Source organism: Notolabrus celidotus, chromosome 5 (assembly GCF_009762535.1).
Source record: "Notolabrus celidotus isolate fNotCel1 chromosome 5, fNotCel1.pri, whole genome shotgun sequence".
NCBI lineage: Eukaryota > Metazoa > Chordata > Actinopteri > Labriformes > Labridae > Notolabrus > Notolabrus celidotus.
Genome location: NC_048276.1, coordinates 30007910 through 30035849, shown reverse-complemented (window position 1 = coordinate 30035849; position 27940 = coordinate 30007910). Strand labels below are relative to the sequence as shown.

The window sequence follows — 27940 nt, the reverse complement described above, 5'->3', positions numbered from 1 at the left end:
GAAATGAGTCTGACACCCCTGGTTTAGCTGGTAGTTTTATCATAGTCGACTCTCGCGAGATATCACGAGAGCTGCACACTCAACGTACCATGACATCCGTTGAGGAAGCAGCTATTATTGAATGGACAATAATGGCCGCTATTCAACACCATCGTCGTTTTCTCTGCTGTTCAGCTGACATTGGAGGGTCACCGATGCCTCAGTCGTCGTCGTCGTCCTGAAGCCGCCGTTACCTCCGGTGAGAGAAATTAAGACAGTTTATGATCTCGACAGATCATTTCTAAGCATCCTTTTCATCAAAGGTTTGTCATCTTGTCGTCCTTCATCCTCTAGTTCCGCTATGTCTACGGTGACAAACTACGCCTTGGAATATAACTGTTTAACGATAAATAGCTCTTTAGTTGATTTCTATGTATTTAGAAACTAAATTATCATATCTTTCGATGGTTTAGCAGTTAATCCTCTATTCGGGGTTGTATTGTGAGACAAAGAAGAGCTAATTTTCCTAAAAGTGACGTGTTTGTTGTGGTTTCTCTGTTCCCCTTACATTATCGACACACTCTTAAACCTTTAGAAAAACACTTGGAAAACGTTCTTATGTGAGGGGTTGAATTCACTTTGATATTATGTTTGTATCGACAGAAAAACACAGCGATAGGCCCTTAAATGATGAATGTCACAGAGGGGGTTTGAGTTAAATATGTGGTGTCCATGCCCTGTGATGATGATGCTGCAGCAGCAGCGGGTTATGTAATCCTGTCTGCCGTCATCCTCTGGATTAGTCCTGCAGGATTCTGCTGGTTCCAACCAAAGACTGATTCCAACAGAGGCCACTATATTGATTCACTCACACCATTCTCACATCAGATACGTGCTTTTAAAACTATTTGATTCCATGAACAGAACAAAACCAACATTGTTTTGATGTGAAAGAAAAGACTAAGCATTGTTTGACTCCACTCCCTCAGCTTTTAAAATAGTAGCTGTCACATGGAGAGACTTTAAATACTGAAATAAATGTTTAAAATAAAAGGCCAAAGCTTCCCAGCCTGTGTAGAAAACAAACTCGGAATTAGCATAAAAGATAAGTTAATTTAAAAATAGACGTAACAAAGAGTTTTTAAAAAGTCAGCGCACTTAATGTCCTTTAAAGCTTTTATTTATGTTTAAAATTTTAATTTAAGCTAAGGTTATTAGGTTTGAATGACCCCTACTGCCCCCTTCTTTACGATATGTGATCTTTAACCTGCAAGTTTTATTGTGAAAATCTGTGACTTACTTCCTGTAGTTAAGGGGCATGTCAGGTTATTACCACATGCAATGCTGAGAAAGGCTTTGAGATAAATAGCCTCTGTGCTCCTTGTTTGCTTTTTTTTTCTTCTTAACAACTGCATCCACATGTAAGTTGTAGGAATTAAAAATTGTGAAACAAACAAACACGTTTTCAAATGTAAGTAGGGATGTAAGGAAACACTCAGCCCACGATTCAATTTGAATCCTGTTTTTTGGTTCACGATACGATTCACTCACAATTCTCTAACGTTTTTCAAGAAAACTGGATTGAACTCAAAGTTTAAATAACTATTATTTTATTTCAATTCTCAGATATGGACAGTTGGGATATATATTTTTTCTCTTACATTTCTTTGTAAACAAAGTAATCCTTTTTCATTTTTAAGGTGTGTTGTAACTCCAATAAAACCACTGCACACTTTTTTTCAGTACCTTTCAAAAAACTAAAACCACCATACAGAAATACCTTTCAGAACAATTATAGAGAAATAGAAAGTGAACAATTCCCAAATGAAAGTATTAAATATTAAAACAAATAAGTTAAATCTCTTTGAATTAGAGATGTATATGTCAAGTACTCTCCTTGATCGATCTTTGGAAATGTTAACGATCAATTATCATTTAATCATTACTAACACGTGAACGTTTTCCATGTCGAAAATAATGCCAAATGCGTTTTTGCACCCTAGATCAAATTTTCCTTCCCGACACAGTGTATATTACTGACGGTATAAATCAGCTACGGATCGTATTGAGGAGGTGTTCAAAATGTTAAACACGCTGAAAATCAACATGAGGAGCATGCTAATAAATAATCACCGTGGACGCATGGTCATAGAGTGAAGACTCAGACTACAACATGTGGACTTACTGCAACAGGACAACTGAACAGAATCATGTTTTGGACCCAGTTTTCTTGTTCTTATTGAGAAAAATAAGCATTTAAACATGGTCAGGTGTCAGCCGAGTGCGCAACCGGCTCAGAATCAGTCCGGCGGCAGAGAAAAAAAGTGCTCATGGAGACCTGTCACTCAGCTGCAGCCCCCAGCTGAGCGTCTCCGCTGTGTGCAGTCAGCTGATTCTGAAACATGCTTTAAACTTAAAACAGCTCCAATCAGCGAGTGACGAGAGAGCAGCGCAAGAGACTTCATGATGTTAAACAAGCGGATTATAATGCAGATAGCGCATTCTACTGTTTAAAAATAATATCCAGATATAAATTTCGTTTAATCGATTTTAATCCACCCTTATTTGTATCGTTTTTTTTTTACCGATTTGCGATATATCCTTACATGCCTAGTATTCAGGAATAAATACGTGTTTAAAATAGTTAATTCATATAAATTTTGCCACTCGTATTTCTTATTATTGAACATATCTGTTTTATTAAGACACTCTTGAAACTCTTTTACTCTGATACATGTTAAAACATATTGCAAAGGCTGAATTTTGATGTAATGTGTGTAAAATGATGCACAACACTTCATAAGTCTCAATATTAGACACATAAATGGGTTGACTCTTTTCAATGAAGAGTGAAGACCAAAGCTATTTATATTACCTCTTTATGTAAAAAGGACCAAAAGATTAATCTTACAGAGCCTTTATTTCTTTCAGTAAATAAGCCAATTTTTAAATAAATTACAGAAAAACATTATTTAATGTTGATGAGCTGCGAAATCATGTGTATGTAATTCAGTTTAAGAGTAAAAAATGGAAAAAGAAGAGTGACTCTTAAGTGCTATGGAGTCAGTTTAATGAATGTTTGTTTCCAAATCACATATATGAGGTTGACCATTTACTTCTGCTCTCCCTCCATAGTTGCTCCCCTGGCCTGGCTGCTTGCTTCCCCACAATGCATTTCCTTAGCACTTAGTGCGTCTCGGACGGGCCGATGTAACACTTACACTACCACTTCACCAGCCACACCACCTTGCACAGCACGAAGGTAAATCATCATTTACAAACACCAGTTCCATAAGAGCTGGGAAGCTGTGTAATCATTTAAAGCCTGAACAATGTTTTTGTTTTATAAGAAACATCTGCTCGTTTTAAATTTGATGCCAGAAACATTTTGAAAAGTTTGAACAGGGACAACAAAACAGGTCAAAAGTTGAGTAATACTAAAAAAAAAAAACACCTGGAGGAACATCATCCAACCAATGAGGTTAATGATCAACAGGTTAGTCACATGACTGGGTATAAAAAGGACACTCCAGAGAGGCTGAGTCTCTCAGAAGGTAAGAGGTTCACCACTCTGTGAGAGACTGCATGAGCAAGTAGTTCAACAGTTTCAGGATAATGTTCCTTAGAGTAAAATGACAAAAAATTAGTGGATTTCATCGTCTACAGTTCATAATATCATCAAAAGATTCGGGGGTCTGGAGATATCTCTCTACAAAAGGGACAAGGACAAAAACCAAGACTGGATGACCTGATCTTCAGGCACTCAGGAATCACTGCATTAAAAACAGACATGCCTCTGTAGTGGAAATCACTGCATTACGAACAGACATGACTCTGTAGTGGAAATCACTGCATTAAAAACAGACATGACTCTGTAGTGGAAATCACTGCATTAAGAACAGACATGACTCTCTAGTGGTAATCACTGCATTAAAAACAGACATGACTCTGTAGTGGAAATCACTGCATTAAGAACAGACATGACTCTGTGGTAATCACTGCATTGAAAACAGACGTGACTCTGTAGTGGAAATCAGTGTATTAAAAACAGACATGACTCTGTAGTTGAAATCACTGCATGAGCTTCCAAAAAACATTGTCAGTTAACACAGTTCATCACTGCATCCTCAAATGCAGGTTAAATCTGAACCATGCAAATATGAAACCATATATAAACATGATCCAGAAACTCTGGAGACTTCTCTGAACCTGAGCCCGTTTAAGATGAACTGATTAAGGATGAACTGTGGCCATCTCTACTTATTACATGAGTACAAAGATGTTATTTTATGAAACCTCCCTGTCTTTCTTTTCAGGTCCTGCCCTGGTTCATCTTCTTCACTGTCTTACTGGAGTCATGTCAGGCTCAGGAGACTTACCAGGTGAGTGTTGACTGCTGCAGAAGTTAAGTTTTCATGGTTTGAGCTCTGCAACTTGATTTCCAATGAAGAGAAGTATTGAGGCTACAGGTTAGGATGTGTTTCAGCTTCAGCTTGTGTTGCAGCAAACAAGAGGGTGAAGAACTTGAAACTATTACACCAAGAGGAGTAACAGACTGTATTCTCTTCTCTTGTGGTTGTTTGTCTCCGCAGCCATCGAGGGTCCTGGGATGGGCGGGATGAAGCTTCCCATTGGGATGACCCGTAGAGCCCTCAGCTACGATGACAACCTGGAGGCCCCGATGTCCACGCCCCCCCACGACATCAGCATCAACAACCTGTGGAGACGACCCATCATACCCGACAGAAAGTTCCCACACCTGGTTGAGGTGAGACACGTCTTCCACCACACACACACACACACACACACACACACACACACACACACACACAGAGTCACACACAGCTTCCTCTCTGTGTGATTTTTCCTGTTGGACAGTGTGAGAACAATGTTGGGTTTGTTTATTTACCAGGAGGATGAGAGCGGTGTCGTCAGTAAGCCAATAGTGCCAGAGAGCGCCCCCTCATGGTCACCAACTGTAGTGAAAGCCAAGGCCTCCTCCATCATCATGAACTCTCTCATCACCAGTACGTCACAGGGGGTCACTGCCGTCCACGTTTTTCAACCTCTAATCATCAGTTAATAACAGATTCATAAAGATACGTGACGTTAAGATTCTCTGTCTGTTGTTTTCAGAACAGACTCATGACAGCATGTACAAGTTTGAGCAGAGGGCGGGACTTACCGATGCCAGCTACACGCCCCACAAAGGCCTCACCGCTGAGGAGACGAGACACCACCACCGTATCCCTGAGTCCCTTCAGGTGAGAGACACCCGAACACACAGATCGCAACGAAGTGAAGGATATCACCATTTTTCACCATTTTTTAAAGATATCAATATACTTTGGGTTGTGAACTCTGCAGGTTGAAGTGTTTTTTCTCTGTCGATGTGAACTAAATTCAGCTTTCTGTACACCCTCGACTTAAAAGGTGTTTTTGTTTTCCCTCTTTAGAAGCTCCAGATCCAGAGCCTGGAGGCCAGAGAGGAGCGGCAGAGCAGCTCCTCCCAGTCCACTCCCTCCACCACACCACACACCTCCCCAAAACAGCTACGCAGGTATGGAAAAAATGCCACTCCAAAAACCAGAAAAAACTTTTACTTTGAAATAAGCAAAAAAATCCCTCTATCATGCACAAATGTTACTTGTTAAGTAAATGTATCTTAAATCAAGTGAGATAAGACGATTTGACTAAAAAATCAGACAATTTCACTTGGGAAGATTTTGAGTTTTTGCAGTGCACACACACACACTCTTGAGTCCTCGCTGTCCTGTAGTCCACTCTGTGATAAAGAACTTGTCCCAGTCCTGACCTGAATGTGGAATAAACACCAGATATCTGGAACCAGGTCAAGTTTACTCTCTGTTTGTTTGTTTTTGTAGGAGTTGGTTCAGCAGCACGGGTTCAGAGATCAGCATGAGCTCCTCCAGCAGCAGCTTAGACATGGGAGGAGGAGGAGGAGGAGGAGGAGGAGGAGGAGGAGGAGGAGGAGGAGGAGGAGGAGGAGGAGGAGGAGACATGGCAGGAGGCGCGGTTGAACGCTGGAGCGTGTTTGGTCCGCGGCCACAAGTACACAAATCCACATCTGACCTGGGATCAGACTCTGCAGCTGCAGGTAAACGGCGTCACCTGACTGCGGGGCAACAACACAAACTGGTTGTTTTTCTCTCCATCCACACACACCCTGTGTAGTATGACGCACGCATGTGTGTCAATACCACCTGCTGCACTGAGAGAGAGAGAGATAAAGAGAACACAATCATTGACCGCTGTTTGCAGCTGTAGGGTTAATGAGCTGTCTGATCATATTATACACTAGCAGTCAAAAGTTTGGACACACCCTCTCATTCAATGGTTTTTATTTATTTTAATTATTTTCAACATTGTAGAATAATACTGAAGACATCAAAACTATGAAGTAATCTGGTTTTGCCATAATCTGGATTACAACAGTAGTCAAATAGGGCTATCCATTGTGTACTAACCCTACCTCTGAACAACACAACTGATGGTCTCAAACACATTAACAAGGCAAGTCATTCTACAAATGAACTCTTGACAAGGCTCATATTAATTAGAAACCATTCCAGGGACCACTTCATGAAGCAGACTGAGAGAATACCAAGAGTGTGCAAAGCTGTCATGAAGGAAAAAGGGGGCTACTTTACAGACTCTAAAATATAAAACATATTCTGCTTTGTTTAACACTTTTTTGTTCATTCAATAATTCCATAAATGTTCTTTCATAGTGTTGATGTCTTCAGTATTAATCTACTGTGTTTCAAATAATTAACATAAATACAAACCCTTGAATAAGATGGTGTTTCCAAACTTTTGACTGGTAGTGTATGTGCTACATTCTTCCTGACTACATCCTGATCAACTTGTCGACACGACTGATACCATGCTCACTCCCGCATATTACACTCTGTTTGATTCTTAATCTTCTTCCTATAACCAGACTCACCTTTTTAACCATCTTTCTCCGACAGAAGCTGAAGTTCAGCTTCGTTTCCTCTCATCCTTTCTGACAGTGACGTGTCATACTGCTGCTTTTGTTGAGCAAACTTTACAGCCTGACTGCACTCAGGTCTTCCTGTTTTCACTAAAGGCTGGTTTATACTTCTGCGTCGACCCTACGCAGCAGTGGTCGACGCGGACCTGAGCACTAGATATTTGTGCGTCAATGTGTCTGTTTCGCTCAGCAATACTCAGCTGAAACGCTTGAGGGCAGTGTGGTCTCTTTGATAGTCGGGTCACCTGTTTCCGGCCCTGCTACGATCTCTGTTTACTTTTTTACAGCAATTCAGAGCGTGTTATGTTTATTTACAGCTGATACATGTTGCTGTTTATCATACAGACATGATTACATGAAGAATAGAGAGGAGGAGATGAAATACACGGCTGATGTGTGGGGATCCCGGAAGTGTTGTAAATGCGGGAAATACAATGCCGCTGCGTCGATTTGACTGCGTAGGTACTGTAGCTATGTAGACCTACGCTGTAGGCTACATTGTCGATTTGACGCAGAAGTATAAATCAGGCTTAAGCCCTCATGTTGATTAGGGATGGGCAATGATTTTTCGAATATTCGTTCACTTTGTAAAAATCGAAGAGTTACTACGAATATTTTCTCATTTCCAAAAGTACAATTTTACATCGTTTTTACCAGTGCCTGGTTGTAATACGGTATTCCCACCAGATGGTGGCTATAGAGCGTCTTAAAGCTGTTTGCTAACCGTATTGGCAAACAGAAGAAGATGAATTCTAACTGCATCAAATTTATAGACTGTATAAATTGTGGACATGGTATCCGTGACGTCACTCGTTTGTTTCTGAAGCACTGTTTTTTTGAGGCCAATCATTGGCGGCAGCCATATTGCTGCTGTCGAGCGATTGTGATGTAAAGAGACGGGCTTTGAGCCTCCTAGCCAACAGCTACAGTGCTCCCGCCTGTCAATCAAGTCAGCTGTGCCTCTCATTGGAAGACTCGTAATCTAAATATCTTCAAAATTGCCACGTTAGAAAAAAATTCACCCCCGTACAGTGTGTGTCAATAGAGAAATGAGCTATCCAGACTACACTCGTTTTTTTTACCAGGATGTAAACATGTTTATTTCTGCTGTAAATATCGTCTTCTTTGAATTAGTGTGTATGTGGTTTCCAGTACTTCCGGAGCCAGCCTCAAACGGATCCTCAATGAACTGCAGTTTTTAACACTTCCACATTGGACACTTATTTTTAGACCGGAGGTTGCCGCTCGATTAAATTGCAAAAGAAGACATTTGCGACAGTCACAGCAATTTTCTCCGTTTCTGAATCTCTCACTACTACACATATTTCCATAGAAATATGAGCATGCCTGTAAAATGTAAACACACACGCCACATCACAGGAACACCGACATACAGATCGAGACAGACGCTGACAGCACCCTACTAGCAGCGCCTCACCCTGCTACTGGTTAACGCGACTGCCACACAAATGGGCTGATAATGGGACGTACGTGTGTGTGTGTGTGTGTGTGCGTGTGCGTGTGCGTGTGCGCGTGCGTGCGTGCGTGCGTGCGTGGGTGTGTGTATTCAGCTTTAAAAAGTATAAACCCTGGAAAGGCGGTCCGCTTTTTCACATGTATTTCAAGAAAAACAACTCGTCTTGCATTTGGAATAAGTCTGATATTATCTGTTGATATAGATTATGTAAGGCCGTGCCAGGGCCAAGAAGTGTAGTGTATGTGAGCGCTCACATGAGTAAAAAAAAAATGGACTCTAGGAGCGAGATATGCTTGGATTGGATTGAGTGTGAGTGCGCCCTCAAAGAGTCAGACGGAAGCTCCTTCAGAAGTTCAGATTTTGTTTTCATGACATATTTTTTCTTGATGAACAAACCTGAATTATCCATTTAATCTGAGCGAACTCTTACATAAGGACTTTTTAAGTTCAGGCTCAATCAGGAACTCGGTTAACATTTCCTCCACTAGTTATATAAGCAGTGGTAGATTTGGGTTAATAGGCGAGCGAATGACCTTCAGACTTGTGGTAAACATGAACCAGAACTTTGCCCTGGGAGCCTCTGAATCTGGTTAATTATTGGTGGGTGTTTTTTCTGTGGTATAAAGTCAGAGCTCTGGATCCAGATTAGTCTGACTTGAACGCTACTTGGAAAAAAAAACAATCATGATCACTTCAGTTTGTTATGAGAACCATCAAACGCTTCTGACCAGGATGACAATAGGTACGTAACTTAAAGAAAGACACGTCAGTGTTTTGATGACTTAGCTGACAGAACACTAAACAGAGGAGTCGTTTTATTTTGGAATCTGCAAAACAAGAAACTGAGGGACGTTAGGAAAACACTTCAACCTGCAGAAACGTTCACACCTGGGACATTTGTTCTTCGCTTTGAGACCCGAGCAGAAATCTTACCGAGACCTCAGATGACATGTTAAGGATACATGTAGACATATTTACTGCCCTCAAACTGAACCCACAGATGTTCATTCACTTTCTTCTTGTTTGGAAGGAACCTTGAGGACGTATCTGTGTATTGTTGTGTGCAGACTATTTGATATCTTTAAAGCATCTGTGAGAAATGTTCATGTTGTGTTTCAAAGCTTGATCCGTAAGGCAACTGGACTTGGTGGAAATTTGGGTTAATAGGCGAGCGAATGACCTTCAGAGTCCAGTTGCCTTACGGATCAAGCTTTGAATTACAATGACCTGGATGACTGAGAGCTTCACAGATGTGTTCATGTAGAGATGTTTGGCTGTCCTTTGGTACCAGAACAGTACGGCGGTGTCATGATTGTTTTCATCTTTGCACATGTCGGCATTTGTGTTGAATCCAAGTGAAAGGAAGACAAGTTAAACATGAGGAGTTTGTTTTTAAATGTCTGCTTCTACTGTATGGCCGATTGTTTGACATTAATCTTAAAGCATTGACAGACAGTATTTTCATTCTCTAATTAAAGCTCCTGTGAGGAGTTTTTATCTTCTTATGAGACAGACTGAAGTTTGCAGTGATGCCTGTTTATGAGCTACAAAAGCAAACAAGACCATCAAATACAGCACTGACGGATTCTGTTGTCATTTTTACTGCCTGTAGATACAAACTGTTTATTTACTGACAGTCTGATTTGGTTCTGTAGTTCAGACAGAAGCAACAGTTTAAGAATCAGGAATGAATATGTGAGACACTGCGGACCTTAAACTAAACAGATCGAGGAGTGAAAGATGATTATTGGTGTATGGAGTGTACTATTTGAATTCTGACATAAGCCTCTTACACACTGCAACTCTGCGACAGCACCAACTGAGTCCTGTCATCTATCTATGTCTTTGCACTCACACACTGCAACCTCACAAAGTGCTGTATTGGTGTCCTAGTGTGAGATTTCACAGTAGACTACAGCTTTGTGGAGAGGCACAATCACACACACTCAGATCTGCACGTACACACAGCGCTGTTCCACCTCGGAGTCTACACATCATCACCTTCTTCCCCACATTGCAGACGTTAATATCCTGCAGGATGTCCGAGCTAATAATCTTTAAATGCATTTAAAAGTGTTGTCACTGAGAAATGACAAAGACGTTAAATGAGAAACCTTAGTCATGAGATATGTTTCATTATCTTTAAACTCAGAGTCATAAAGTGCCGTACAGTCACAAAACAAGATAAAAAAAACACTTTCATGAATGTGTGACTCAGTGGACGGGACAAAAACAGCAAACACGATGTGTTCTCTGCACCAATAGACAAACATGTTGATTCAATGAGCTCTCCTGTCCTCCGTGCTCTCTGAGTCATGACTCACTCACAAACTGCCAGACATTAAAACTAAGAGAGTCGAACACCAAGCTAAAATAACATCCAGGTTTATAATAATCCTTTGTCTCTTACACCGTCTATCCTTCTCTGTTTTCCCAGCAGGCTTTGCGCTGCAGGCCTACCGTGGTGGCCAGAAACCGACCCCAATGGAAGTAATGAAGGCGCAGACCACTCGACTGGGCGACACTCCGGCAGCGCAGTCAATGGCTCCCCCTAAGATGGAGATCCCCACAGTGGACGGCAGGCGGCAGGGAACGCGGCCGCACAAGCTCAAACCCAGAGACATGAACATCCTGACGCCCTCTGGCTTCTAGAAGGACACATTACTCCCGTCTCTCAGACTTTAAAGGTCCCATGGGATGAAAACTCCCCCAACACAAGCTTCTGTTTTTGTATTTTATCTTTCCTAATAAGAGCTTTATCAGCAACATTACTAAAAGATGTCGGAAAGGTGACGGGATGTAGATAGACCAAAAGTTATTTTGGTGGAAAACAAAGGCGGGCGGTAAAATTAAAAGCTGTCAGAAGTCCTGAACTGTTCTGCATCACCTTTGACCTTCTGTACTCTGGTTACTGATCGTCTGACCGTTCGTTCTTGCCCCATGGGACCTTTGAAAGCAGCTCTCACATCCAGATAACATCTGAACACTGTACTGCCCTCCGTCACAAACATTCAAACATTCCAGGAACAGAAACATGGAGCATTTCTCATCTGCTTTAGCTGTTTTTAGGCGTGTACAGTGTTGCTTGGCTGTTAAACATCCTCTCTAATCTTTCACCGTTATAATGTATCATCTGGCTGCAGTATACACACATACCACAGGGGTCACATTAACAAAATCAGCATGATTCATCCTCCCTGAGCTCAGATCATCTGAGGATGAGTGCCACTCATGGATGTTGAGAAGTTTGTCCAGCAGAAGGAGAAGTTGACGTGTTTAAAAAATGATCCACTGTAAATGCACTTTATACCCTTTAGAGAGTAGTTGTCATTTAATCTCCAGTATGAAAGACTGCCTCGTCGTCTTTACATCGTGTCTGTCTCAAAAGTTTAGTCCTTAAAATGGAAATTTCACTAAGCAGGACGGGAGCGGTACATCTAACCAGATATGCAGCGTAGTTTATCAAAGAAAATCGAGCTACAGATCAAAAAGATGATATGTATATATGACAGTTTGTCTCAGGAATTTGCAGACATTCATCTCCTGCTCACTGAAATGTTCCACTTTTTTATTTCACTGTTTTTTTAGACGTTTTAATGTAAAGACTGTTTTTTTATATATAAAAAAAACAGATCTACATGTGACCAAGAGTCAACTTAACATGTCTGCATCTGTTTTTCCTAACAATGAAACCTGAAGGATTCCACTTTGTGGGTTTGATGAGTGTTGGTGCTTTAAAGCTGCTGGTGTGCACAAGAGTCCCGTCCTGCAGAAACGTTGCCCCGCCAAGACGCAGTTTGCATCAAGCTTATCAAAGATGGATGCTTTTAAATTCCTTACTCTGCCTCTGCAATGCTTCCTTTTGATACAAGGTTTTTGCAGGATGACATCAGTGTGAACATCAGAGAGCTCATGAATGAAATGCAGCACCTTGATTACCGTTGTTATTATTTTATTGCACTTTTACTTCATGAAGTAGCAGCAGTGTGTTTGCTGCATTGGTTCCATGCATCACATGACGCATAGTGGAGGAGTTTGTGTTTTATAGAGCAAACATTCCCAATCCAAACCACGTCACATGTCACTCTGCTGTGGTGTAAGTTAGGTGTGACACAGAAGAATAAAAAACACTCAGCTGTCAATATAAAATATTAAATATGACTGTTCTCGCTCTGTTTATAGTAATGTTTTGTTTCAGTTTGTTCACAAGTGTGTTTAAAGTGTGACACTGTTCCCTTTAAATCTCTCCCTCGCTGACGTAGTGTGAATCTGTAATACTGATCGACTGAGTTATTCTGTTCTTGTTTCGTTTGTTGAACGTGTTTTTTCAAAGTTATGTTAAGAGATATGTTGTTTGTAAAGTTGTTTTTTTCTGTAACAAATAGTTTGAGAATAAATATTACATTCTCACCACAATAAGACTCAGAGCTTTATTTTATTCTGTAAGAAAAAAGTTGGTTTACAACAGATTCTGCATTTCAACAATCAAATGCCATTTCATCTGTAGTTCTTTATTGCTGCCTCTAGATGGCATCAGTTCACCAACCAGGTACAACACGCTTCTGATTGAGGCCTCTGATTGGCTAGGAAAGCATCTGTCCAATCCTTTGAATCCTGGACGATCACACTTGAAAGAATAGTTGAAAACAATCTTCAGCCAGCAGAGCTCAGCGTTCATGAAGGTATAAGTTATGGAGGGAAGAAATTCCAATCTGATCAGCCGCACACATGCATGTTAGAAGCATACAAATACACAAAAATGCTTCATCCAATAATCATTTTTGGAATGAGAACGTTTATTTTCCGCGTGTACGATTGTTTCATTTTGAAAGGGTCTTCATGCAGAGTGAGAGGTCTGTATCTTTATGTTGAAGTTGGTCGTTAAACTTTTTTAACTTCAAAATGTCATAAAAGTCATTTAGTGTCCACCCAGCTGATTCAGAGATCTTCTATCGCTGATTTGTCCTATAAGATTATTTTTTATCTCAACATTTCCCTCCATTGAAGACATCAGAGGCCTCTATCTCTGTTATTTAACCCTGAAGTTTGCTCCACATACCCAGGCTTTCTCTGACATGAGGTACCACGAAGCTGCTTATAATCTCTCTGTTAACTCTGGCTTTCTGCTGCTTATGAAAAGAGGTGTTTATCCTACGTTGTTTGTCATTCAGTCAGACTGATATAATGAAAGTAGACAATGATTATGTAAGAACAACTGTGGTAAGAATCACTGCTGCTCTAGTTAGAAGAGAGGAATCCTGCAGAGAAATACTGATTTCCTTTGTTTATTAATCATATAATCATATGCTTTCCCATACGATATACGCTGAGTGCTACTGTTAACTTGTGACAGCTAACACAGTACAACTCTGAAACGTCTGCAATAGTGCATGATTTCAGCAGTATAGGCAGAAACAGCAATATTTGCTTCAAAAAGAAAGAGATAACTTCAGTATTTCGCCAAACAGAAGTCTGGTTAGTTAACTAATTCTGCCTGGTGGTCAAGTTGTGTGCCCCATGTACGGAGGTTATGTCCTAAAGTGGGCCACCTGTGTTTGGTTCCAACCTGTAGCCCCTTTCCTGCACTTCACTCCCCACTCTACCCTCATGTCCTGTCCTATTTCCTATCCCTTTTTACATCAGCCAATCATCTGTATTTGGGACATTGGCAGGCATTCATTAATTAAATGACAGCATCTTGAGATTTCACTCTACAAATCTGAACATAACCTGGGCCCCACCAAGTCATGAGTTTGGAGTTGTTCACCATGATGAACCAGCCAGGTCAGAGAGAGCCAGCTTCAAGACCCAGCTCATCCTCTAATCTACTGTAACCTCCCACAGCCGGGAGTCTTATGGCCCTTTTCCACCGGCCCGTCTTAGCCTTACTTTACTGGATTTGACTCGACTCTACTCGGTTTGTGTTGCGTTTCCATAGGCGCGGTACCTCGTGTCAGATACCATTTTTTTGTATCTGCTCTGTTCTGGTTCCAAGCGAGCTAAGCCGATACTAAAAGGTGACTTTGACGGACTGCTGGCCACTGATTGGTCAGAGAATGTCATCACCGAAAAGTCATGAGCGCGACGCCCACCGGTGTGTTTGTGTCGCGTTCAAAATGATGTGAACGCAGTTTCGCGCAGCAGTTTCACGCAGCAGTTTCACGCAGCAGTTTCACGCAGCTGTGTTATGACGACCCCGCCCACCGCGAGTCGGTTCTCAGGCTGGTGGAAAAGGTACCCAAACTGGGTAAAGTCGAGTCGAGTAGAGCTGGAACTGTGTAGTGGAAAAGGGCCATAAGAGTCCAGCTGACTTTGGTCCTGAGTGGTGATGAAACAAAGACACATGGACATTCAGAATATATAAACATGAGAGTTGTTCCTTGAGTCTGTTAGATCATTTGCATGAAAGTTGGAGTTAGTTACTTTGAGGTACATAAATATAGATAAAAGACAACTACTTGAAGTGTACTGTCAACTTGAGGACATCAACATCTCCGGGTTGAGAAATCTCGCCTGAGATTCAAGTTCTGAGGGTTCTTTTACTGTTAGATAAAAAAAATATTTCATTCTAACACTGGAAGACACTGTTTAGTAACCAAAGTATGGATGACAACACAACTTTGGTAATAACTATCCTCTTACCAGCTACATTTTTCAATACAAGTGTAAAATCTTCAGTTTGTCCATTTCAGACTTCATAGATTTCAGAGTGGAGTCTTGAAGTTTGAGTAATGCCTGATTGAACTGTTGAGAAAGAGAAGCTCAAAAGAACAGATGCAGCAGATTCTTTTAAAGGATGCACAATGGCTTCAAAGGAGGTAAGACCGGCACTTATGTCCTGTATTAATGCAACAACGCTGGTATTCTGACAATTCAGTCACCGTTCTCTTGATCTTGACTCATCTTGTTTAGGCAGCACAGCAGTTCTAACATCTTGGAAGTCTCCCAGTCTGGACCAGCCATTAGCTTTGTGTTTTTGTCTGTTGCATGAGGAGACATATGCCAGTTGGGGGATAAAAAAGAAATCGGAGATGACTGTTCAACTCCTCTCTTCTGTCTTTCGTATTGAAAATAGGGGACTGGGGGAAGGTAGAGCGTACAGCCGAACCTAGCAGAGTGAGCCCTAGTTGAAACAGGCTTCTCTACATACTTCAGCCTTCCTTTTTCCTAGCCCAACATCTCTATACACAATCTTCCCTGAGTTCATCCTCGCCTCTCCTGTCTTTCCTCTTGAAAATGGGGGAGTAGGGGGAGGTAGAGTGTACAGCTTTGCCTGGCAGGCTTCTCGCACTGGCTTTGCCTTTCTCACTCTCCCTCTAACATCTCTCTACAAGCTCTTCTCTCTGTTTTCTTTCTTTAAAATTGAAGGTGTAGGGGAAGGTAGAGCATATAGCCTAACTCAAACAGGTTTCTTACCCTTGCTCTGCCTGCCCTCTTTCTAACACTTCTCATCCTTGGGTTTTGTCTTTTCTTTCTCTTCTTAGTACATGGGTATGGTGGGTGGTGAGAGCAATCAAAGAGAGGTGGTGGTTTGGGGATGACAGAGCTTACTATCAAGAGATGTTTTTGGCCTAACTTGAAGACACACTGCTAAAGAGACGTGCCCACTTCATGACCTTGTTGGTGTGTAAGTACTTGCTGCCCATTTACTTTCAAAGTCAGGGTGTCAGGGTAATTAGAGGCGAAGTTTTAGGGAAGGTGAACTATGTTACTTATCAGGGGATATGGGGAGTGGGGTTCTCACTGAGCGCTTATCCTTTTCATTAGGGCACCAGTAGTAGTTTATCAAAAGATTAATTGGTCTTGGTTGTGTGAGCACAGTTCAGAAACAGGACTGGTTCCTTAAAAGAGACCTGAGTTCATATTGGACACCACCTCTGCTCAGTCAGACTCAAAGGACACAGTTTGGTTACACGTTTCTATGAAGCAAACCTAGTATCCATGACTTGATCAAGTTGACCAATTCAACAGCTCCATGTTTGAGGAAGTTCAGACATTCACGACATCCAAACACCCATAACTGCACCAAATGACTCAAACCTTTTGGCCCTCTTCTTGAAACCTTAAATTGCAAACTTCGGTCTCATTCCTTTCACCCATGACTTGCTTCAAGTCTTGTCCCAACTGTTTTCCTTCAGGGTTTGAAGCCCTCATAGAGGAGTGAGAACTTCAGATTGTTTTACCATCCATCCCTTTCAACAAAGTCAGTGCAAAAATCCTCCTTCCTCTCTGATTGTCCCCAGATCTCTTCAAAGAAATATTCCATCTTTTATTCTCGTCTTCAAAGACTCCCTCCGCCTCTTCCTCCTCCATCTCCTCTTCTGAACTCTCCGTACATCTGGAAGAACATCTCCATCTCTCTCTGCAGGGTGGTGTTTCGGAGGTCGGCGTCGACTTTGGCTCGCTCCATTTTGCGGATCTTGATCTCGGCCACGCTTTGGCTTCGCTTCTGCTGCTCCAGACTGACCCTCAAAATTGCAACCTGCCGCTCCAGGACGTCATTACAGCGCTCCAACCTGTAGTACACACATAAACCACAAACTGGAGTTCAAACACAGGCTTTCACAACAAAGAGCACTTGTTACACCTAACATAGAATAAGTTTATCATTTAGTTTAAAATTGACTTATACAGTTATCATGCCCAGGTAACAAATACTGGAAACAAAAAACTTCAAGGTCCTTCGAATGTTGTACAATTACCAAGATACACTTTGGCATTTGCATAAGACCCAGGTCAAAATGGCTAATGTACACCTATGTACCTATGAATTACTCTCAGTGACGTAGCAGAAAGACCAGACTGTATAAAACATTGATGTTATCTCAGTGACAACATCCATTATTGTCTGAAGACGGGTTATGAAGCCTAAAGATGGCAATTGCCATATTAGAAATGATGACTCCAAAGAGGTGGGGTTGAGGGCACAGCTAGAGTTGACAACTGTCTCATATTGGCCTGGACATCCCGTATATTGGGCTAAATTGGTTTGTTTCATACGGGACCTGTATTGTCCCGTATATTGACTATTGACTCTTGTAAATACAGCAGACTGCACTCTACAGATCCTAGATCAGATAAAACGGCAGTGGCATATCATGTGCCAATCACACCGCCTGTCATCCAATCACAGACCCCCTCACGCACATCAGTTGAATACAGCACAAATGTGCCAAGTCCTGCAAAAAAAGTGTGGAGAGGATTTTCTCTCTGGTGGCCATTAAATGGTCAGACTCAAGAAACAGATGCAGCACAGAGCTGATCAGAAATGACCTTCAAATATCTGTAAACTGTGACTTGTCATGTAAGGACTTCTCTCTGGCTGTGCAAAAGGACAAAAGACTGCTTGAGTCAGTCAAGAGCAGCAAAAAGTATCCATTGAAAATGTACATGTGGTGAGTTATACTCCTCTTTTGCATTACATTTTTCTTTTGCCTGTTTTTTGATGTAAAGAGCCAAATTGTGGTTTCTTTGAGGTTTATTGATGTGAGGTTACATAATGATACAGTAAGGATTAATGGGAATATACACACTTTCTGCATTTCTAGTTGAATCAGAATGTGAATATACACTAAATTCACACATCGGGATCTCACCACCATGGCACTGTGCACTGTGCACCAGTCCCTTATTTAGTAGCGAGAAAGTTGGCAACCCTAGGTACAGCCTTGCCACCTGACAAAAAAGCTACACTTGTTGGTTAGCCACTCCCATAATTATGCCTAATTGTGCACAACGCTTGGGGGCAACTCTAAGCCTTAATATAATTGAAATGGATGATTTAAAAAAGCTCACCACCTGTCACGTAGGAAGAACCAAGGGAGAAGTGCCAATACTGTTTTTGTACCAGGCTGTAAACATGTGTAATTCTGCTTTAAAAGTGAGCAGTTTACTATGGGCTTGAATCAGGTTTTGCAACTCAGAAACGTTTTCTGGTTGAGCTTAAAGGGTCCCACATGACAAAAAACTTGCTTCTTCTTGAGAATGTGAAAGCCAGAAAGCTTCTGCATTGTTTCCGTAGCTGAACTACTGAAATAAGAGAGCTTCTACAATGCATTTTGAATTTGCTCCTGTAGTAATGTAACAACAGGAGAGATTTACATAGGCATGCATGCAATACCACTCCTCACTCCTGGAGTGATTCTTCTACCTCCTATACTACTATGGTTTTGTTTTGGTGTTGCAGAGTGAAGGTGTGAAAGGTTAGAACTAGACATGCAAACTGCTCTTTTGTTGATGGTTGCAAAAAACCAACACAGATATTTGTATTTAATGTCCCAGCATCGGAGGTCCAAAGAAGACAGTGGTTGCTCTTTATTTTCATTTCTTAGTGCCAACCTCATAACCAATCGGAGGACGTAGTAGGGGTCGCCCCTCAACCAACCAGAACCGAGGACTGGAGATAAGCTATGATTGGTCCGTCATTGAGGGAACGAGGGGAATAATAACATTGCTTGGTACAAAGGCATTGGAAAACGCAGAGATTTCACAATGGTCTCAAATTACTCCACTTACTGATGAGCACAGATGGGTATTATGACCTTTTCTCCAAACCCAGCAGAAAAAAAAAAACTTTTTTACACCATTCCTACCGACAGCAGCTTTAAAGGAGACAAAATTAAACTGAGTTTCAAAGTTGAGGCCTTCTCCAGATTACTGTGTAGTTTTCAGAGGTCTAGCGCAACTTGTATCATTAGTACGGAAATTAACTTTTTGTCCTTTGAAGACCAAACAAAAGTGAAACAAATATTAAAATTATCAGTGCTGAGGTACTGGATTTCAATGAATACTGTTTAGTAGTCCAGCAGGTTACCTGTACTTGTGGTGGTGTCTCACCTCTGTATCCTGGCCTGGTACTCAGCCTTCTGCCGGGACATCTGCAGCTGCAGCTCATCCAGGAGTGAGTGAGCGCCCCTGGGCTGCGGCTGAGGCTCAGGCCCCTGGACATCTGGAGGACCAGAGGGGAGGAACACCTCAGAGCTCCCTGTGCTCACAGGGCTGAGTAGCACACATGAAGCCGGGGAGTTAGGGTGGGCATCTTCATCGTCATCATCGTCATCATCGTCATCATCGTCGTCATCATCATCATCATCATCATCATCATCATCATCATCATCATCCTCTTCCTCATTACAGTCACTGTTTTTATCCCTGGGATCATCATTATGACCGTCTTCATCTTCAGATATCTGACCTGAAGGCACATTTTTAGGTCTCTTTGGCGACATGTCAGGACTAACCGTGTCCGCATCATCCCTGCTCTCATCCAATGGTAGAACCTCACAAGAAGACCACGAAGAGGAGGAGCCTCTTGTCTGCCACACCTCCTCCAGGTCCGCCTCATCTCCACAAGTTGCAAGAAGTCCTTTGGTGATGTCTGCCATCCCCTCTCGTTCACAATCTCCACCCAGGTTGTCGTAGGCAGAAAGGTTGCTGTCATCCTGAGCGTCACTGCTGCCTCCGCTGGCTATTTCTTGCACTGCAGCCTCTTCATCTGCAGCACCAGAACACCATAAATCAGCGTCTGCATCTGGCCAGGCCTTTGCCAAGTCCACAAGCATGGATTTGGACTTGGAGCTGTGTGGCTGTGGGCCTAGAACCTGGACGCTTGATGCAGAGGCTTGAGTATGTGCAAGGGACGATCTTTGTCCAGCATGGTGTTGGTGAAGATCTACATTGTGGTGTGAGTGGTGCTGACCGGAGGAGGGCACAGGGTAGAAGCAGTTTTCTGGGTGGGAGGAGGTATAGCGATGGCCGAGAAGTCTCTTCTGGCTGAAAGGCAAATCTGCTTTTGCAGAAGTCGAGGAGGTGCAGCTACAGAAAGGAAGGAAAGAAGGTTAGACTTCAAAAAAATATTTACACATGAAAAAGGCCAACCCGTAAAATGTTATATGATGCAAGACTGGATGGATGTGAGAAATGGGATGGATGTAGGAAGAGTAGATTTTTTAGTAGACATGTTGGGTAGGACAAGGAGTAGGCAAGACCAGCAGGAGAGGACAGGTAGGGTTCACAGTTGACCAGGGATCTCATAAAGGAAAGGCCTTTTTCTGTATTTGCAAAGTTGAATGAACATCTGTATTTATGTTTGTGGAAAGTGATCAAAGTGAAAAATAATAGCAAACATGGCCAAACTATGGTAAGCTACAGATAGCAGCTCCGGCAACTCACACAGCATGCCCCACTCTCTCTGGCTGTTTTCGAAACCGCCTACTATACTAGCAGTATGTACTGATTTGGCCAAAATTCAGCATGTAGTATGTAGTATGTGAACAAGAGCAAAATCTGCAGAATGCCAAAACTACCAAGATGTCTACTGGTTCGGGAAAACGTATCAGTATGCATCGGACCAGTCTTCCCTGCGTAGTTTCCCACAATGCACAGCGCTAACGTTATGCCTCTTCTTTTTATTCTTTTTTGACGGTGGCATTCAGTTTTTCGGTGCTGTAAAAATAATTAAATTCCATATAAACCACTTCTAAACATTTTGAATAATAAGTGTTGCTAAAGATGCATTTTTGCGATCAGCTTGGCCATTGTTTACTTCCGCTTTTCGGAACCTGAAATCCAGTGACGTCTGACTCAGCAGACTGCAACACAGATTGAACAGAACAGTCATACTACATACTAAATCCAAACGCAGTATGTAGTAGGCAATACCTACTGCCTACTACATTTGTAGGTAGTATGTAGCAGGCCGTTTCGAAAACAGCCTCTGTCTCAATAAATGAGACGGGTGTGTCTGCAGGCTGCAAGAGAGGGATTGCAGCTGTCCAAATCACACAGAACCACGCCTGACGTCATGAGGAGAATTTGTTGACCATTTTGAAATGGTCGTGTTACTATCAAAGTTGCTTAGCTTTGATTTGAAGTAGGCAATGTTTACGGCAAGTTCCCCAACGATGGTTTTACGGATGCAGGGGGAGTAAGGAGTGAGCACTAGTAGACGCCTGATTGTCTCTAGTTGTTTTCTAAACTGCCTATTATACCAGTAGTACGTACTGTCAGTATGCAGTATGTGAACATGAGCAAAATTTGCAGTATGCAAAAACTACCCACATGTCGTACTAATTCGGGAAAATTTCTCAGTATGCGTCGGACCAGTCTCCTTTTTGTACTGATTCCCACAATGCACAGCGCTAATGTTCTGCTTTTATCCCCCGTATATGACAGAAAAAAAGTTATATACGTTTATGTTTAGGTGTTGTGAAAATTATTAAATTCCAAATCGTAACTGGATGGTACAGAAGCAGTTTCATTATCTTGGTCATTGTTTACTTCCGCTTTCTGAAACAGGAAATCCGGCAATGCCTGGCCAAGCATACTGCAAAACTGACCCAACAGAACAGTTATACAACATACTACCGTCAAACACACCTAGAAAACATTTTAAGACAGAAGAACATTCATTAAGATAATACAAAAGCTGCCGTTCCTGTGAACCTTTCATTATCACACTTGTGAGGTATTCAGGAGGGTTTCGGGTCATTCAGCCAATTTCTTCACCAGCGTCCTGTTGTGTTTGAACATTAGCCTTTGTCTTACTCCACTGATAAATCTAAAACAGTTTTAACAATGCTTAATGTCGAGAAATCCTCGGCCCATGTTCGAGTAATGAAGAGAGTCAAAGGAGGAATGAATGCTGACCTCTTTTTAACCTACAGAGAGGCTTATCCTGGAAGTTTGTTGTCACTGGGGAATAGAAATTGATCATGAATCTGTGAGATGCTTGCATGAGTTTTACCTGTGGTTCTGTGCATCTGCAGCCAACTGTCCTGCTTCTTTTGAGCGCTCTGTGATGAGAGGCAGCGACAGCTGGCGATGGCAGGGCGACGGGTGGAGGTGAGGCTGTCTCAGGGGACTGGGTGAGGCACGCAAACCTGAGGGTGGACGGGCGGAGATGGACGGAGGCACTCGGGCAAAGAGAGGCTCATGCTCTCTGATCAGCTCCAACATCAGGACATGGACCAGCGCTGCACCTAGGAAACAAGAAGAAGAGGAGAAGGAAAGTCTGGGTGGAGCTTAGGGGTTGAATAAATCCCCTTCTTGTAGAGCTGTGGGTCAGTTTGTGTCTTTACCTCCCACGATGCTTTGCGGATCTTCAGCTTTGGCTCGGAGGATGTTTGGCCCGAACACAGTGGCCAGGTTCTGGCTGCTCATCTTGTTGCTGCTGGAGTAACTCTGGACGTCATTTAGAAACCTGCACACACACACACACACACACACACAAACACACACACACACACACACACACACACACACACAGAGGACGCTGTTAGCGCTTCAAAGCCTCGACACTACACAAACATGACTCATAGGACTTAGTAAAGTTTGTGAGAAGAAAGAGAAACAAGGTCAGGAGGTTCTTACTGGCAGATAAAGTTGAGCAGGTTGAAGTTTGCAACGGGCAACTCATGGAGGAGATGTCTCAGCTCTGACAAACCCTGAGAGAGAGACAAAGACAGAGGATGTGAACATTAAAGAAGAAAGTTAGGAAAGAAACACTAAATGTTAATATTTCACTTTATGCCTTTATGTGGAAGTTTGCATCAAAACATGAGGGTATTTTGGAGTTTTTGAGCTCCAGTGGTGACATAAGGTAGTAGAATATCATGATTTAGAGAGACTGTGAAACATCTTACTTAATACTGAGATAAATCCAGACTCTGACTCATCAGTAAAAGCAGGTTTCATGGGTATAGCTAGTACCTGTTTGTGGTCACTCATCAGCTTCTGACCACACAGCAGGAAGTCCTGGTAACGCTTGTAAGGAACCAGAGGCTCAGGCAGCTGCCTGAGGTAGAGCTTCAGCAGAGATGCCACCGTGTGGATGTCCGTGTTACTGCAGGGAGAAAACAAAAAGTTACAGCTCAGTGTTTTATTTTGAAAAATTTGACTCAATGTGCAGCCCAGGCAGACAGCAGAGGTATCACACCTGTCAAAGGACGGTCTCTCTCCTGCATCAAAAGCCTCCTGCAGCTCTTTGACCAGACTGGCCTGTCCTGGCTGCCGGAACAAACCCACTTCCTGCAGGCCGCGATCCCGGATGAAGGTCACACACTGCTCCACCACCAGAGGAACCAAACGCATACCATAACGTCGCTCATACAGCACCGTCTCCTCCAGACGCTGACCAAAGACCCCTGAAAACGAGATGACTGGAGGCTAAAATCTGTGACGTTAAACCATGCACAGACAACTTGGACTTGGACTTCATTAGGAGTCATGGAGACTCTGACTCACTCATTGATAAAAAAACTTTAATTATGTTTGTTGGTTTCTTTGTACAAGGCCCTGATAATGTATTAAATTCGTGCAGCGGCCTTCACGTGTGTTCACCAGCGTGCACGCTCACATGCTGTCTTGTTCAGTAGCAGTTCCTGCCATAAGAGACCCCCTGCACCGAGAGGCTTACTTTCAAAGATTCTACATTAAATTGAAACAAGGGGAGTGCAACATGTTGGATATGTAAAAGGATCAGTGAGGTGAAGACGAGGACAAACTCAAAAGTTAACAGACATCCAATAAAAGCAGAGAGAGACTGAAGATACTTGGTGACTTGACTTCAATGCCAGTTTTAGAGACAACACATTTCTTCAGAAGCATGCTAAGATGATGCAGCTGCTGTTTTTCTTTTACCTGTGAAAGGGATCCAGACTCCCTTGTTCAGACTCTTCAGCCACTCGTCACCCTGACCGGCGCTGTTAGAGAGGAAGAAGTACGAGCCTGGGCTGGCCAACACGTCTCTGTTACCTGCAAGGATGCACGCACATGCCATGATTTACTCTGCTGGAGGACCAGCTAATGCTATTTTATTATCCATCTTCCACCTGCATGTTACTCTGTAGACCTGGCACCAAGACTTATTGGAATCACATGAACCTCCTCCTCCTCATCTATCTTTGTCTCAAACTCATGCAGATTCGTTAACACACTTCTCCCCTCTCCCATGTCCCATCATGCTCTTCTGTCCTCTCAAAGTCATACTCCATCACACACATGTACACAAAGTCACCCCAGCAGCGTCCTGAGTCAGCATTTAGCAGATTTCACTTAAGGGCAACATGCAAACCACATCACACCACACACAGGAGGGATTAAAAGCTAATATGTTGATGGTGTGTGTGTGTGTGTGTGTGTGTGTGTGTGTGTGTGTGTGTGTGTGTGTGTGTGTGTGTGCACATGTGTGTGTGTGTGCACATGTGTGTGTGCACATGTGTGTGTTTGCCTCACCTTTGTGCCCCGTGTTGTCATGTTTCCAGGACTTGAAGCAGCTGAGTCCCATGCTGCAGCGCTCCTGTACCAGGCTCTACGTGAGTGATTTGAGACGCTCGGTGAAAGATGCATAAAACCAGGAGAGCTGTTTCTGCAGATGAGTGCACAGTCAGATGATGAAGAACTCAGAGATGCAGGGTAACTTTGACTTTCCTCAACATGTGTCTGTCTTTATTCCCTCTCTCCTCCTGGAGTCCCAGTTTAGGCTAGTCAAAGTGAGACAAGCTCTCCATGTTGGCCATACTGCTGGATGTTTAACCAAAACTAGTTACTCTTAGCATGAAAAAAAGCCTTCAAAAGTGGTGTTTCAGTGAGATATGTACCCTTTAATACAGGTTTCTGGATGCTTCAGACACTTTGAGGAATATTTTCCTGTGGATATGTTGTTTTTTAAGGTCCTTGGTACAATCTCCAGTCGAATGTTTGCCCCATAGAGCATATAAACCCCCTTTTAGGCCAGACAGAGAGAGTGAATACTCTGCACAGAACTCCCAGATAATCATTCAGCTCTCAGGTGATCATGTCAGAAAATATATCTTGCAGGAAATTCACTCCTAGGATGAGATTTCAAAAATATGTGAGAGGTTTGAGAGGATGTTTTCTGGAGATGGACGGCTAAATGCTAACCTCCTGACATAAAGAGTGGATCATCAGTAAAAGGGTGAATGCTGAATGTTAAGGGACCTCTAGTAGTGATTCCTGGTGGATAAGCTCCTCTTAAAGGTTCCTGGTTGGTGCAGAGGCTTTAAAAGAAGACAGAGAAGAAAGAGAAGGCCCTGGTCGATTTTAGAGAACCTTAAGGAGAGTTTTTGGGTGGATCGATCTTGAGAGCTTATTGAATATATAACCCTCCATTTTTTATTCCTAGGGCCTTCAACACAAGAGAGCAGTGTCCCTCTCCTTTCTCAAAACACATCCTCAGCAACACTTCAAAACATTCAAACAACCTTCAAAATCCTCCAGGTCCCTCATTCTTCAGGTGGGATGAGCTTCTTTTGACGCCATGCTTTACCACGAGGAGAGAAGGATCATCTGCACACATGCACGGCCCCCGATGCAGTCTTCATCCACCCCGTGGAGGACGCCTCAGAAGTCATATCCATCTCCCGTCTGCCACAGCAACGAAAGTAAGACGTCTGAGTGTTTAATGACTGTCCTGCTGTGGAAGACGTTCAATCAGAATCACTCCGACCGCCTCCTTTACTGTCCTTTTTCAGCTTTTTTTATCTTCTGCATGTGACATTCGACAACTTCAAGAGAATTTACATCCCAGTTTTTCCGAACTTGTCTCTTTCTTGGAGTCCACCTGCATCATCATCCATAAAAAAGAGACAATCCTGGTACTTCCTTCTGCATCCTCCATCCTTCCTTGTCTCCCTTTTCTTTCCTTTTCTTTATTGGCTCTTTAACTGGACACCTCTCTCCATTTCCAGTCTACATGTCTGAGCGTCCAAGCTTTTGCCATCCTAGTCCCTCCTCTTCCCTCTGTCTCTCCTGTTGTCCCTCTCTTTGTCCCAGTCCAGCTCGTCCTTCTCTCGTCCTCCCTCTGTCTGTCTGTCTCTCTCTTTCTCTCTCTCTCTCTCTCTCTCTCTCTCTCTCTCTCTCTCCCCATTTCCCAGCAGAGTGTGTGCCCCCTTGTTGCTCCCCTCCCCATTTGCCTCATCAATAACCATGCTGTGTGTGCGCGTGAAGGCTGTGCATTAGCAAAATTGGTTCTCTGCGACGCAGCGCTGTTTTACCAAAGTAATCACAGCTGATGGTGAGAGAGGGAGAGAGAGAGAGAGAGAGACAGAAAGAGGGAGAGAGAGATGATCTGGCTCAAAATCTGCTGCTGCTGAAGTATGGTCTGCTGCAGCCCACATACACACATACACACACACAGATGCATGGACTGTCACCATGATTCAAGTGGACATAAAAGCTAGAGAGAGGCTGGTCGGCCCGGTCAACTTTTGAACTCAATTAAAGTATGAAGAATCACTCTCTCTCTCTCTCTCTCTCTCTCTCTCTCTCTCTCTCTCTCTCTCTCTCTCTCTCTCTCTCTCTCTTTAAGTACAGCTGAATTCAATAATCCTCATTTGCCTCAAGTACAACACAGTATACAGCATATTGCTTGAACTGTGTAATCAATATTAGTAATCAGATAATATGAGTCGTCCCGCCTGCAGGCTGACATGTACGGCAGACGTTAATGTATCACCTCCAGTAGACAGACACGTGAACGTCAGAGCCACATGAGTACATTAAACTCTGACCTGTTGGCTTCGATTCTTCAGGTGTTGTTCTTTGAACCAGAGCTTTGCAGAATGTCATTGAGAACATTTGTAAACCTGTGTGATCTGAAGAAAGGTGTGATGAGCCTGGCCCATCGGACGAGATGATGGTGCGTCCTGCAGTGCTTCCTTTTTGATAAAGCTTATAGTTTGAGCTGGCTCAGGCTTGGACCAGCTCTTATGCTGCTATAGGCCTAGACTGCCAGGGGAACCGGCGGACTGACACACTGGGATCCTATCTCCCCCCCTTCCCCCCATCATTTACTTTAACTCTCCCTGTCCCATTAAAGTTACTAACCATAGACCTTTCTGGAGTCCCTGAGCTTCTTTGTCTCGTAGGTTCCTTTGAGCTGCCGTAGACATCCTCCAGCTGTGGACATTCCAGACTCCAGCTGACACGGACGTGCTGGACTCCAGCGGCAACAGCTACTACTACTCGTCTCATCACTCTCATCTCTCTCTCGATCTATTATTCTCCTCTATCCTTCTTTCCAACCCCAACTCGGTCGAGGCAGATGGCTGTCTAACATAAGTCTGGTTCTGCTGGAGGTTTCTGCCTGTTAAAGGAAGTTTTTCCTCACTGCTGTAACTAGCTAAATACTGCAAGGTGCTCTGCTCATGGTGTATCAAGATGAGATTTGGCGCTATATAAATAAAGATTGATTGATTGATTCTGAAAATGCAAGTTGCACCGTGCAGACTCAGTATCTACAGAGAAAACAGACTGATAGTGAATCAGTTTGGTGTCCATAAATCAGCCTTACATGTTTTTTGAAGGGATGGCAACAGAATTGAATGCAACATTTCATACCTCAAGTAAACTATGAGGGTTCCACATCCTTCCGCTTGCATACTTCACTAATGCACATATGTAGAACAAAAGAAACCAGATCTAGCTTAATACCTGCGCTGAGTAAA

General features: G+C 42.8%; 2 protein-coding genes across 4 annotated transcripts; one reads left to right on the top strand and one right to left on the bottom strand.

The window, feature by feature from the left end:
• The first annotated feature begins 79 nt into the window (after nucleotides 1-79).
• LOC117812415 (putative monooxygenase p33MONOX) lies at nucleotides 80-12630 on the top strand. 3 transcript variants are annotated; one of them, XM_034683156.1, is made up of 9 exons: nucleotides 80-238; nucleotides 3115-3241; nucleotides 4296-4361; nucleotides 4572-4747; nucleotides 4892-5006; nucleotides 5116-5243; nucleotides 5436-5539; nucleotides 5865-6097; nucleotides 10912-12630. In XM_034683156.1, the coding sequence occupies exons 3-9, from the start codon at nucleotides 4337-4339 to the stop codon at nucleotides 11124-11126; spliced, it is 996 nt and encodes a 331-aa protein (XP_034539047.1). In that variant the 5' UTR covers nucleotides 80-238; nucleotides 3115-3241; nucleotides 4296-4336; the 3' UTR covers nucleotides 11127-12630. The 3 variants fall into 3 exon arrangements, with proteins under 3 accessions (XP_034539047.1, XP_034539048.1, XP_034539049.1); XM_034683157.1 differs by having other exon boundaries at nucleotides 80-302; XM_034683158.1 differs by lacking the exon at nucleotides 3115-3241.
• A 4125-nt stretch (nucleotides 12631-16755) lies between these two features.
• Nucleotides 16756-24759, bottom strand: LOC117812729 (rho GTPase-activating protein 22-like). The gene is made up of 10 exons (XM_034683641.1): nucleotides 24708-24759; nucleotides 24114-24227; nucleotides 23410-23617; nucleotides 23184-23316; nucleotides 22845-22918; nucleotides 22553-22674; nucleotides 22219-22453; nucleotides 19630-20288; nucleotides 19311-19548; nucleotides 16756-16990 (listed from the first exon to the last, which is right to left on the bottom strand). The coding sequence occupies exons 1-10, from the start codon at nucleotides 24757-24759 to the stop codon at nucleotides 16756-16758; spliced, it is 2070 nt and encodes a 689-aa protein (XP_034539532.1).
• Between the last annotated feature and the right edge of the window lie 3181 nt (nucleotides 24760-27940).